Source organism: Canis lupus, chromosome 19 (genome assembly GCF_048164855.1).
Source record: "Canis lupus baileyi chromosome 19, mCanLup2.hap1, whole genome shotgun sequence".
In the NCBI taxonomy this organism is placed as follows: Eukaryota; Metazoa; Chordata; class Mammalia; order Carnivora; family Canidae; genus Canis; species Canis lupus.
Window position 1 is genome coordinate 47,890,844 of NC_132856.1, and position 12,139 is coordinate 47,902,982.

Genomic DNA, 12,139 nt, shown 5'->3' on the forward strand with positions numbered 1-12,139 from the left:
AGGCAGAGGGAGAAGCAGGCTTCACGAAGGGAGCCCGACGTGGGACTCGATCCCGGGTCTCCAGGATCACGCCCTGGGCTGAAGGCGGCGCTAAACTGCTGAGCCACCCAGGGATCCCCTGAAACTTTACATAAATAATAGGACAACATTCTCTTGCGATTGGCTCATTTCATTAATAGTTTATATTTTTAAATATTCATATTTTTATTTTTTAAGCTTTGAAGAACTGAGGTGTGACACACGTAAAACATATAAAGTACACATGTGTTAGATGTACGTCTTGGTGTGTGTTACCTATGTGCACAATAGGGGGAGCAGCACCCAGCTCAAAATATTGGCTCTTTCCATCATTCCAGAAGGTTCCCTCCAGCCCACAGCCTCCTGCCCCCAGGAGTAGATGCTTCTGTGCATGCCCTCGCTCTGTTCTGCGGTGGTGGGGAGCGGGCCTCTGAATTTCATTGCTGTGCCCTATGGGGTTGAGTGGGGCCACTACCCTATGTGTTTCCAGTTTGGAGCTACTGTGAGTCAGACTGCTGTGAACATGCACATCCATGTCTTTTTGGGGGGACTTGTATGCCCCCTCCTCTTGGGTAGATGCCCAGGGGTGGAATTGTGGGGTCGCAGGCTGGGCGGATGTTCAGCTTTGGTGGGAACAACTGAGCGTAGCTGTGGGGTGTGGCCGTCAGCACACGCGCCCTGGCGGGTCACCGAGCGAGCAGAATATTCGCCTGGATGGACACACAGCAGCCCCCCCTCCGTGCCCCGCTGCGTTGGGCTGTGTCCTGCTGTTCGTCCTCATGGGGCCTTGGGGCAACCTTATTGAGCGTTTGTGCCTGTTCCAGGGGGTGTACAGGCACCTGTGATGGGACTCGGGCCAGGGTGGCGGGGCAGCAGTGACAGTGTTACTTTCACTAGCCCCTAAGTGAGATTCAGCATCTCCCAGCTGCACCCGTGACATCACGGGGCTTCGGGGGCCCCCGTTCCAGCCCTTTCTGCTTGCTGTGCGTGTGGCTGGAGAAAGACACCGACCCGACTCTCCTTCCCTGCTTGTCCGCTACAGCCTCCGAGAGGGCTACTTCCGGACGTGTGGTGGGAGACGGCATCGTTTGTAGTGGGGAGGCCTCTCCCCCCTCTTGCTGGGCCTGTTTCCATTAGGGATGTTTGCTGTGGCAACGTTTCTTTCTCAAACTTACGGATATGGTTTGGTTTGGTGGTGGGATGAGTTACATGGATTGAGTGGCCTCCGTGGAACCCATTCGTGTTCCTGGAATCGACCCCGCTGAGTCACAACATATGATACTCTTCACCCGCTGCTCCATCCTGGTTGCTAATATTTTGTCTAGGAGTTTTGCTTTGTTGTATTCATAAGTTCCGCCCACGGTTTCTTTTCTACCATCCTTAACTGGTTTTGGGATTCAAGTGCCAGCTGCCTAAAAGAATGAATTGGGGGCTTTCCATCTTTTTTTGATTGTCAGGAACTGTGAAATGACATTAAACTCATCTGATTTTTGAGGCATTAAACATCATTAGAACATCATACTGTAAGATGCATAGATCATATACAGTTCAACACAATTATGAGCAAACACCCGTGTCACCACCACCACTCAAGAACTAGCCAGCTAGAACCCCAGAGCCCCCCAGTGCCTTCCTCTCTTCCCCCCACCCCACCAAGTAGACCCATTCTACTTCCTCTTCTTTAGATTTGCCCCTCACGATGGAAGCTTCCCTAAAGAGCCCAGTTTCCCTGAAGCCTGTTCTTGAACTTCATTCTAAAGCGACCACACTGTTGCTTTGTATCTTAATTACTATTGATGGAATAAGCCTTCATGACCAAACTGGTCATTCTCCCCCTCCTTTTTTTTTTTTTTTTTTTTTTTGAGAGAGAGAGAATGGGAGTAGGGTGAGGAGCAGAGGAGAGAGAATCTCAATCAGACTCCCCACTGACCATGGAGTCCATGTTATGGCTCGATCTCACGACCTTGAGATCATGATTGGAGCCTAAATCAAGAGTCCAATGCTTAACCGACTGTGCCACCCAGGTGACCCATTTTATTCTTCAAGATACTTATTCTCAGTTCTGACCTTACATGTAAATTTTATTTTATTTCCATGAAAATTTTAGAGTTCGCTGGTCAGGTTCCACAAAAACCTACCTGGAATTTTGAATGGGAATGCCTTTGACCTATATAGTTTTGAAGTCTATTCATTTCCTATTGCTGCCAAAACAAATTATCATGAATGTTGATACAGATTTATCTGAAATGATCTCATGGGGCTGAAGCCAAGGTGTTGGCAGGGCTGTGATCCTGTTGGGGACTCAGGTGAGAATTCACCTCATCCTTTTTCCAGCCTCTGAAGGCTGCCCACATCCTTGGTCCAAGACCCCTTCCTCCACATTCACAGCCAGCAACCACTGGCCGGGTCCCTTCCACACCACCGCTTTCTGCTTCTCTGTGATGAGGACTGCTGTGATGACGTTCGACACACCAGATGGCTTGGGGTAACCTCCCCCTTATGTTCAGTTAATTAGCAACCCTAATTCCATCTGCAGAATTAATCTCCCTTGCCATGCAACTTAACATACTCACAGGTTCCGGGGATCTCAGACATCTTTGGGGGGGGACCGTTATTCTGCCTACCACAAGGAATATTGGCATCTTTGACCCAGACATCCATTTATGACCAGGGTGTACCCCTCTCTCAATTAGGTCTTCCTGAACACACTCAATAGAAGTTCACCTAGAGGCCTAGTGTGATTTTTTAATTTAATCCCAGGTACTTCATTTTTGGGGGTACTACTGTCAATAGCTTGCAGTTGGCCTAAGGGTAGTTTATCCCTTAAGGATATCCCTTAAGGATAAGGGTTGGCTTAAGGCATTCCCATTTGTTGATCATGAATGTTTAATTTTACCAAACCCTCTATCACACCCATTGAACTGATGTTTTCCCCCTTACTCTTAAGACAGCAGATTGAATTAACACATTTTCCAGCATTAAACCAACTTTGCGTATCTAAGATTTAACCTTAGACACAAGGTTATGTCCTCTGTATGCAGCACCACTTCCCCTCCAATTGTGTTTAGGATATTCACATCTATGCTCATCAGTGAGCTTCGTCTATAATTTTCCTGTTTCATATTGTTTTGAGGAAATGCTGGTCTCATAAAGTCAGTCAGGAAATGTTTCCTATTTTTCTACTCTTCAAGAGAGTTTCTTTCTTCCCCTAGATTGTTGGGTAGAGCTCTCCCAATAAAGCCATCTGGGCCCGGAGCTCTGACTGGCTCAGGTTCTTTAGCAGCTGTAGGACTACTCAGATTTTTACTTTCTTTTTGCGTCAGCTTTTGTCTTCTAGGAACTTACCCGTGTTGGTTAACGCTTTCAAGTGTGCTGGTACAAAGTCGCTCCCAGCGTCCTTAGCCTCCATTGGGGTCTTCAGGTGGCTGGGACAAGACCAACCCCTCCCCCAGGTGGCTGGAGCTTGGGGGCAGAGGCAGCCTGAATGTCCTGCCAGGTGGTAGCTGTCCTGCCCTAACCTCTTTCGTTTTTGAAAAGCTATAGTAATGTCTTTCGATCCCAATGAGTGCTACACGTGCCTCCTTTTCATTCTGATCCAACTTCCCAGCAGCTTTTGAATTCATGTTTTAAAAGAACCAACTTGTGGTTCTTTTTATTGAATGTTTGTTTTCTATTTCCTTCGTGTCTATTATTTCCTTCTTCCTAAGCTCTTAGGCTTCGTTGTTTCTTCTGACTTCTTGAGATGGATGCTTAGCCCATCATTCTTGGTCTTTCTCTTATACTAAATATCACATATATACATGCTAGTAACAGGAGGGGTTGCAGATAACCTTGTCCCAGGTGTCGCTGGGAATAGAGGGCCGCCTCCCCACTGTGGATGACCAACAGGGGCTCTGGAGGCTGCAGCTTGGCCTCCAGGGATGGCAGTGAGGATGGAAAAGGCTGTTGGAGCCAGAGTCTCCTGGAGGGAGACCATGCTGTGGATGTGGGTGTGGGCAGTGAGGGACCAGGCATCAAGGATGCCTCTAATGGCTCTCATCTGAGCCCTGGTCCCAGGCCATGTCTCTACTCAACGAGGGTGGGAGGCCAGGCTACTACTTGGGCTGATGCTCACCAGCCCTCCAAGGGGGAGCTGGGTGATATGGGAGAAGGACAGGGGAACACAGCCCTGAAGGTAAGAGGGGCTGAGCCAGGCAGGGCCAGTGGCACTGGGGGGGCAAGGAGTGTGAGGCAGGTGCCTGCTGGGGTAAGACAGGGTGCTTCCTGCCCATGTACCCACCATGATCCCCTCTGAGGACCAGGCAGCAGTTCTCAAGCTCTAGTGCACATGTGGAATCTGTTAACTGGTCTCCTGGGCCTCAATCCCAGAGACTGTCTTGGCAGGTCAGGGTGGATCTCTGGGTGTGCATTTCTAGCAAGGTCAAAGGGGACACTCATGCGGCCATTCTGAGGGCCATACCACTCTGAGGAAGACCATCGGGTCAGGGTGAGAGTTGATATGAGCCCTGTACCTGCCCCTGGTCACTCAGAAGGAGTCTGCTGTATGCTACACCAGAGGGAAGGCAGGCACCATGTTTAAGTAATGGAATTTAATGTAATTGTGACACAAACATAGACAGGGTGGCGGTGGGATGACCAAGCACAGATGTGGATGACCTGTGCCTCCAACCCTCTGAGGCCAGCAGTCCTTGCTGGACACCACTCCCTGGTGGACAAACACTGATGTGGCTGAGGGACAGCATCACATGGCACAGCTGACCCTGGGAAGGCACCTCCGCAGAAGCCTCAGGGAGGAGGCCAGGAGCCTCTGAGGAGCAGGAGCTGCTGCCACAGATGCCATGGCTGGGGTTGGCCAGATGTGGGAGGAAACCCAGCACCAGCCTTGCTGAGGAGGGTGGTGCACCCTCAGTAAGTGCTGCCCAAGAGCTTCAGGACAAGGGGCAGGAGGCGCGGACGGTGAGCTGCACGTAAACAACAATGAACGGACGAGACAGAACCGGGGAACAATCATGAACCTACAACATTCAACAGAATGGCACCCAAACAGCGGCCCTGCTGGCTGGGCCGGAGGCCGAGTGCAGCCCGCAGTCTGGTGAGTACTGCCCAGTCTCTGGGTGCCTGGGAGCTAGACAGCACAGGAGGCTGCATTTGATCTTGAGAGGGAAAGATTTTGTTCCCTTCCCTTCAAACTGACTGGGGGGTCAGAGACACAAGACTTCTCCAAGAGGAGCCTCTTTTGGGAGAAGCGACCTCAGAGACGAGAGTGGCAACGGCAGAGCAGATGCGCCTGGAAAAGGAGGGATCCCCAGGAGGAGCCAGGAGGGTGGCCAGCGGCCAGGGGCGCCCCTCCTCCACCCAGCAGGCTTGGCAGGTGCTTCCTCCCAGTCTTCCACCAGGAGCCCCAGCGCCAGGGCTGGGGGCGCTGGCCACAGAGCCCCTCACTGGGTCCGGAGCTGGTAATCTAGAATCAGGGAGGGAGGTGCTGGTTTTCTGCTCTGTACCCGAGGGGGAGGAGCCCCACCCTGCCCCCCACCCCACCCCGGCCCCCCCATCCCCACCCCCAGGGCTGCTCCACGTGCTGCACGCACCTCCGTTCTGAGTGATGTACCGGACCCATGGGAGGGCCTGGTAGCCGCTCTTCTCGATGATCTTCAGGTAGCGCACCTAGGGCAGAGGCAGCAGGGCCCTGAGCATGTGCTTGCTGCCTCCTCTCGGGCCCTGTCATTACCACCTCTGGGGCTGTGACAAGGAGTGAGCAAGCACAGGCAGCACGGGGGGCTGGGAGGGGCATGTGTCCACCTGCAGCATGCTGATGCCATAGGGGGAGGGGTCACTGCTAGCAGACATGGGAAAGAGCCAGGATGTGCACCTCCAGGCAAGGCCCTCCAGCAGCTTCTTGGGGCAGAGGGCCCAGAGTTCACTTCCCCTCGCAGATTTGTAGCGGACCTGGGAAACCATGGCCCCTGGTGGCAAGTATATAGACAGGAGAGGCTCAGCCTCTAGTTTTGGGAGTCAAAGGGATCTCTGAGCTTGGAGCTGAAGTACAAGGTCAGGTCTGAGTAGATAGGTGCAGGCCCAGGCTGGCCAGGGAGAGAGCCAGAGCCAGGGCAGCACTGCGGTGTCCCAGGACAAGCTGACTAGCCCCCCTGCCTGAGCTGGTTGCAAGGATGTCTGTCATCTGCAGCTCTCAGAGCCAGATGGACCCAGGGCCTGCCCAAGTCTGCTCTGGGGCCCTGGCAACCCTGGCCACACGTACCTGGATGCCAGAGGTAGTGAAGTAGGGGATCTCAAACTTGACGCTGATTGGGGGCTTGCCCTCCTTGTCCTCCGCCTCCACGCTGGGCAGGCCGAAGTGGGCCCGCATCAGGTACTCCTTGCCCCCCTGGAGGAGCAGATAAGGTAGACATGGTCAGGCCAAGGCCCCGGCCCCTCCTGGCCAACAGCTGCATCTGTCTAGAGAGTTCCAGGTTGCCCTGGCCACTGAGCCCCTCCCTGTGAGGCTGTGGTCACCCACAGTCTCAGCTCCTCCAACACACTTACACTTACCCCAGGCCTCACAGACTGCCCCACTAGCCATGCTGGGCAGATCTGAGGCATGCTGGGGAAAACTGGTAAACTCTAAGGATCAAGAGAGTTTCATAAGCTGTCAGGGAAAGGAGACTAGTTGCTTCAAGGAAGAGGGGGCACCCAGTGTACAGACTGTGCAGGTGCGGACCACTACGGGACACGTGGCTCCTCTGCCCAGGCCAGAGTCCGAGTGAACACCCCCAGGTGCCCAGTGTTCAGGCGGCATGTGGAAGTAAGGGGGAAAGGTCAAGGGAGGAGTGGTGAACAGGGAGAGGTATAACAAAAGTAAAAGACCATGGTTGGGGCTGACTGAGTTAGACTTGAGTCCTGCTCCCAGTGGGTAAGTAAGGGGGCAGCTCTGGCCCTGGAAGCTGAGCAAGGACTCTAGAGATGCAGCCTGAGGCAGGGCCAGGAATGACTGGAAGCCCTGGATAAGACTAAGGCATCTCGGTCTGGCTGTCCAAGTGCCGGTGTGTCTCATGTACAGCAGCCGGGAGTAGAGAGCAGATTTCTCGCCATACCCAGGGCATAGTACTCATCAATCCCTGGGGCTCTGGCAAGAGTGGCTGCTGACCAGGGCTGCTTCCACCCTGAGCAGAGCTGACCTTGTGCTTCTTGGGTAGAGCAGGGCAAAGTCATGGCTCCCCAGTGCCACACTTGTGCTCCCCTCCCCGGGATGGAGCCAGCCGGTGGCCAGTCTCTGCTCACCACCACCAGGGCCAGTGCGAGAGCGGGGACTCTGCCCAAGTCAGTGACATGTGCTGAATAAAGACTCTGGGACAATGAGAGGAGAATAATGTGCAGACAAAGCAGGCAGCAAAGGAATAAAATCAGCTCCATCAGCCTGTGTATGAGACAATAACCAGATCCCAAATCTGAGCCTTATAAAGACAAAAGGGAAAATGAAAGCCAAAGAACATGCAGAGGGCCAGGCCCTCCCAGCGGAGCAGTGGAAGTCTGCTCCCCTACCCTGGTGTCCATCATACTGATGTCAATGGGTTTAATTCTCCCATGAACGAGAAAGACCCACAGGCTGGCCCAAGACCAAAACACAGCTCTAGGCTGCAAAGGTGGAGAAAAGCTACCACAGTAGGAAGAATAGGTGAAGGCGTGCCAGCCAAGGGCAGACAAAACAGAGCAGGGCCTGCTGTCACAGAGAATTCAGGGCAAGAATTATAGGTGCAAGGGAGGGCAGGCCACGGTCCTAGAGGCTGCAGCCCTGTGATCTACAGGGAAGGTGTCACAGGCACCTATGAGTGCACCAACTAACACGGCAGCAACTTCTGATAAGCAGATGCTACATGAGATGTAAAGGGAACCAGAGGAAGGCAGAGCTGACCGGGTGGAAGCTGCCGCAGCATCACAACAGACCTTGTAGGTTCCCTACTCTGATAACAGAAGCTTATCTTCTTCTCAAGTGCATCTAAGGCATTTACAAATGCTGGCCTTCTGTTAGCACACAACAAACACTTCAAGAAATCCCAGAAGTGGAAACAGTAAGAATAACATTCTCTGGCCTCAGTGCTCCAAATTGGTAGTGAGGAGAAATGAAAATCAGAAGGCCTATCCCCTAGGAAATTTAAAAAGAACCATCAGGGCAGCCTGGGTGGCTCAGCGGTTTAGCACTGCCTTCAGCCCAGGGCATGATCCTGGAGACCCGGGATTGAGTCCCACGTGGGGCTCCCTGCATGGAGCTTGCGTCTTCTTCTGCCTGTGTCTCTGCCTTTCTCTCTACCTCTCTCTGTGTGTCTTTCATGAATAAATAAATAAAATCTTTAAAAAAAAAAAAATAAAAAAAAAATAAAAAGAACCATCAGGGCACCTGGGTGGCTCAGTCGGCTGAGTGTCCGATTTATAATTTCAGCTCAGGTCATGATGTTGGGGTCCTGGGATCAAGCCCCGTGTTGGGCTCCGCACTCAGCAGGGGAGTCTGCTTGAGATTCCGTCTCCCTCTGCCCCTCCCCGCCATGCTCCTGCTCTCTTTCTCTCTCTCTCTCAAATAAATAAATAAATCTTAAAAAATAACAACCAACTCTATCCGATTACAGAATTTCTAGATGAGTAAGTCAAATATGGTGTCAGAATCAATGGGTTATACAGCTAAAGCAGGGCTCAGAGGAACATCTATGGCTTAAATTCTTGGATCAGTATAAATTTTAAAACAAAATCATCAAATGAAAATATGTAATCTGAATAATTAGAACAAAGAAAGGATGAAGAAATTTAAAGACTTATAAAAGAAAAATATTACAACAAAATTAAAAAGTAAATCTGGGAGAAAATAAAAGACAAGCTGCTAGACAGCCTTATCCAGGGAAACAGAAGGCCCAAATACACACAAGAAGAAAGAACAAGAGAGAAAAAAAACATCGCAAATAGAAAGAAAAAAAAAGATCACTTTCTCCAACTTTGCAGATAACTGTGAAAACTTGGTTAAGATGGATAATTTTGTTGTTTTTTTTAAAGATTTTATTTATTTATTCATGAGAGACACAGAGAGAGAGTCAGAGACACAGGCAGAGGGAGGAGCAGGCTCCATGCAGGGAGCCCGATGTGGGACTCGATCCCGGGACTCCAGGATCACGCCCTGGGCCAAAGGCAGATGCCCAACCACTGAGCTACCCAGGCGTCCCCAAGATGGATAATTTTGAAGGGAAATATAATCTGCCCAAATAGTCTCCAAGAGAAATGGAAACTCTGAATGGCCTGATTTCCACAGAAAAGATGGAGAAAATAGTCGAGATCCAGAAGGTCACACAGCCAAATTCTATCAGCCTTCACAGGACCAAATGATGTCCAGGCCACTTAAACATAAAACACTGTGCCAGTGTTTTGGTGAGTGGGGTCTTCTCTTCCACTATGTCTTCCAGCAGGTAGCTGGTGTTTGTGTGGTAACTTCATGCCCTGGTCCCTCCCTGGGGGCTGCACCCGAGAACTCGGACACCGAGTAGTTACAAAGTAGGTCCATCACTAACACCCAACAGACAGTGCACCCAAAAAATCCACCTCAGTTATGATCATCAAAGTGAAAATGTTATATACAATGTTATCCACAGAATCCAACGGTGCACTACAAAGAAAATATACCTCGACCAGGTGGAGTTTACTAAGATATAGGGATGGTCCAGCTCTACCTGCTGACAGATATGAAGGGGCATTTGGATAAGCCTGTTACCCATTTGTGCCCAAACCACAGTAAAGTAGGGCTGCACTGAGTCCATGGCCCAAAGCAGCATCATACTTGGAGGGGACCTGGAGTCTCTGGGAGGGGGTAAGACCAGGAGGCCACTGTCCACGGACACGTACAGGCCCTGGAGACAGCAGCCAAAGTCGGGAGGCTCAGAGCCAACAAATGCCCAAGAAGGGCAGAGGTGAAGGGAAAACTGTATCTGGCTGGAAATGATATAAAAGAATATCATATTCCTGTTTTTAACCCATAGGAACTGAAAGAAAAACTACCCTATATCGAGCCCCCATGGGATTTCACACCATTGGGGAGATGGACCTTTTAGTAAGTGATGTTCACAAACTGGATAACCATTTGGAAAGTAAAACTGGACCAATACCTCCCCCCATTTACCAGATCTAGCTCTGAAAGGACCTAAAATCTAAGGTGAAAATGCCACTGTACAGGTTCTAGAAGCAATATGGGTAAATTCCTTTATATCTAGGAATGGTGAAGCTTTCAAAGCATGACTTACAATTCAGAGGCAATAAAAAGGAAAAGACCAAGAAATCTAACTACATTAAATAATAATGAAACAAAGAAGCAATAAAAAAGGGTCACACAACAAAACTACCAGAAACAAAGCCAAAAGATAAACATTAAACTGAGGGAAACCATTTGCAACTTATATATCAAAGAAAAAGTGCTCATCTTACCCATATATAAAGAGCTCTTGGAAACCAAGAAAATGACCAAACCTGACAGAAAAATGAGCAAGAGACAGATGCTACAGTTTCTAGAGAAAGAAATGCAAATGGCTCTCAGATGTAAGAAAAGGTGCTCCAGGGCACCCGGGTGGCTCAGTCGATTAAGTGTCTGCCTTCAGCTCAGGTCATGATCCTAGGATTGAGCCTCACATCAGGCTTCCTGCTCAGTGAAGAACTTACTTCTCCCTCTCCCCCTTCCCCCCTATTTGTGGTCTTTGTCTCTTGCTCCCTATCTCAAATAAATAAATAAAATCTTTCTAGAAAAAGAAAAGGAGCTCCATCTTGTTTATAATGAGAAAACAACAGGCCATAATCAGCGCGGGAGCACACATCCACCTTCGTCTCTCTCGGCACTACTGCTGCAAACCCAGACTCAGTGCTCAAAATCCTGAACACAAGCCTGAACAGGCAGCTGTGCCAGCATGAAGTGCTCCACATTCCTGGAATTGGTGCTGGATTCCCAAAAGCCATGCTGCTCAGGCCTCAAGGCAGTCTGGTCCCCTCGAGGGAAGCTGAGCTCTGAACCAGTGTCAGAGAGAGAGAGCAGGGGTGGCAAGTGCTGCCCTGATACTGGAGACTGGCCCGTTCACACACAAGCTGCCTCTGCCAGCTCCAGCTTGCCCTCCTCGCTCTGCTAGTTCCTCAGCGCTCCATCCACTGGCCGCCCAAAATGCCCAGGTGGGGATCCTGGCCCTAGGCCCGGTTTCAAGGCTGCCATGCTGTGATGGGCACAAGGAGCAGGTGGGGTGTGGGCAGAAGTCAAGGGGGGCATCCCACTGAGAAGGGCACTCACCGGGAAGGACTTGATGGACCACACAATCTCGCTGTTCTCAGGGACCCATTTGACACTCCCCACCGTCGTCTTGAACTTGGGGGAGTCGGCATCGTTGGGCACAGGGATGTGGATCTCCACGTTGTTGGCCGTTGACCGCCGCTTGAACTGGCTCTTGGCCTGGAGACGAGGCCAGTGCAGCCAAGGTTGTGGAAAGCACAGCCCCTACCCTGCCTGCTCCCACTAGGGCCCTACTCCATTTGGCCTGGCCTGGGGGCCCCACCCAGCTGACCCCTGGTCCTCTAGGCACAGCTTACACCCTCTCACCACTCGAGATTCCCCCTATGCTCCCCAGTTCCCTTGGCCTTCAGGGCTCCCCATCCTTCCTTCTGGCTCACAGTGAGGCAGCACAGACATCAGCCACAGGCCTTATTTCCCAGGTGAAGGGGCACAGAGCCCCATGGTGCCCCTGTCCCAGTTAGGACCCTCTGCCAAAGGCCCTGAACAGGCAGGGCCATCCGCCGGCCCCCTGCTCTTACTGCCGTGGCCCCAGGCTGACACTGTGTACGGGATGCCCACGCACCTTGATCATGTACTCGATGCGGCTGTGGGAATGCTTTTCAATCACAGACTCGATCCATATCAAGGGCTTGACCTGTTGGGGAGAGAAGGTGGCACTCACACATGGTGATTTTACAGAGGCCCATCTCATAGAGGGGAAACAGGCTCAGGGCAAGGGACCATCCGCTCAGGTGTGAGCCCAGCACGCCACTGCCCAGGGCTACTGGAGGAGTGCATAGCCAGACTGGAATGGACGGAGTCTGAGGGGCCTCTGTGGAAATGCAGAGA

General features: G+C 51.4%; 1 protein-coding gene across 2 annotated transcripts in view; it reads right to left on the reverse strand.

The window, feature by feature from the left end:
• Nucleotides 1-4,592: 4,592 nt before the first annotated feature.
• Nucleotides 4,593-12,139, reverse strand: part of AP1M1 (adaptor related protein complex 1 subunit mu 1) — a 28,598-nt gene continuing 21,051 nt past the window's right edge. For both annotated transcript variants that reach the window (XM_072786895.1, XM_072786894.1), the window contains 5 exons: nt 11,874-11,945; nt 11,312-11,470; nt 6,275-6,400; nt 5,607-5,682; nt 4,593-5,479 (listed from right to left, as the gene is read on the reverse strand). In XM_072786895.1, coding sequence (XP_072642996.1) covers nt 5,457-5,479; nt 5,607-5,682; nt 6,275-6,400; nt 11,312-11,470; nt 11,874-11,945 — 456 coding nt within the window. In that variant the 3' untranslated portion in view covers nt 4,593-5,456. The remainder of the gene's footprint in view (nt 5,480-5,606; nt 5,683-6,274; nt 6,401-11,311; nt 11,471-11,873; nt 11,946-12,139) is intronic.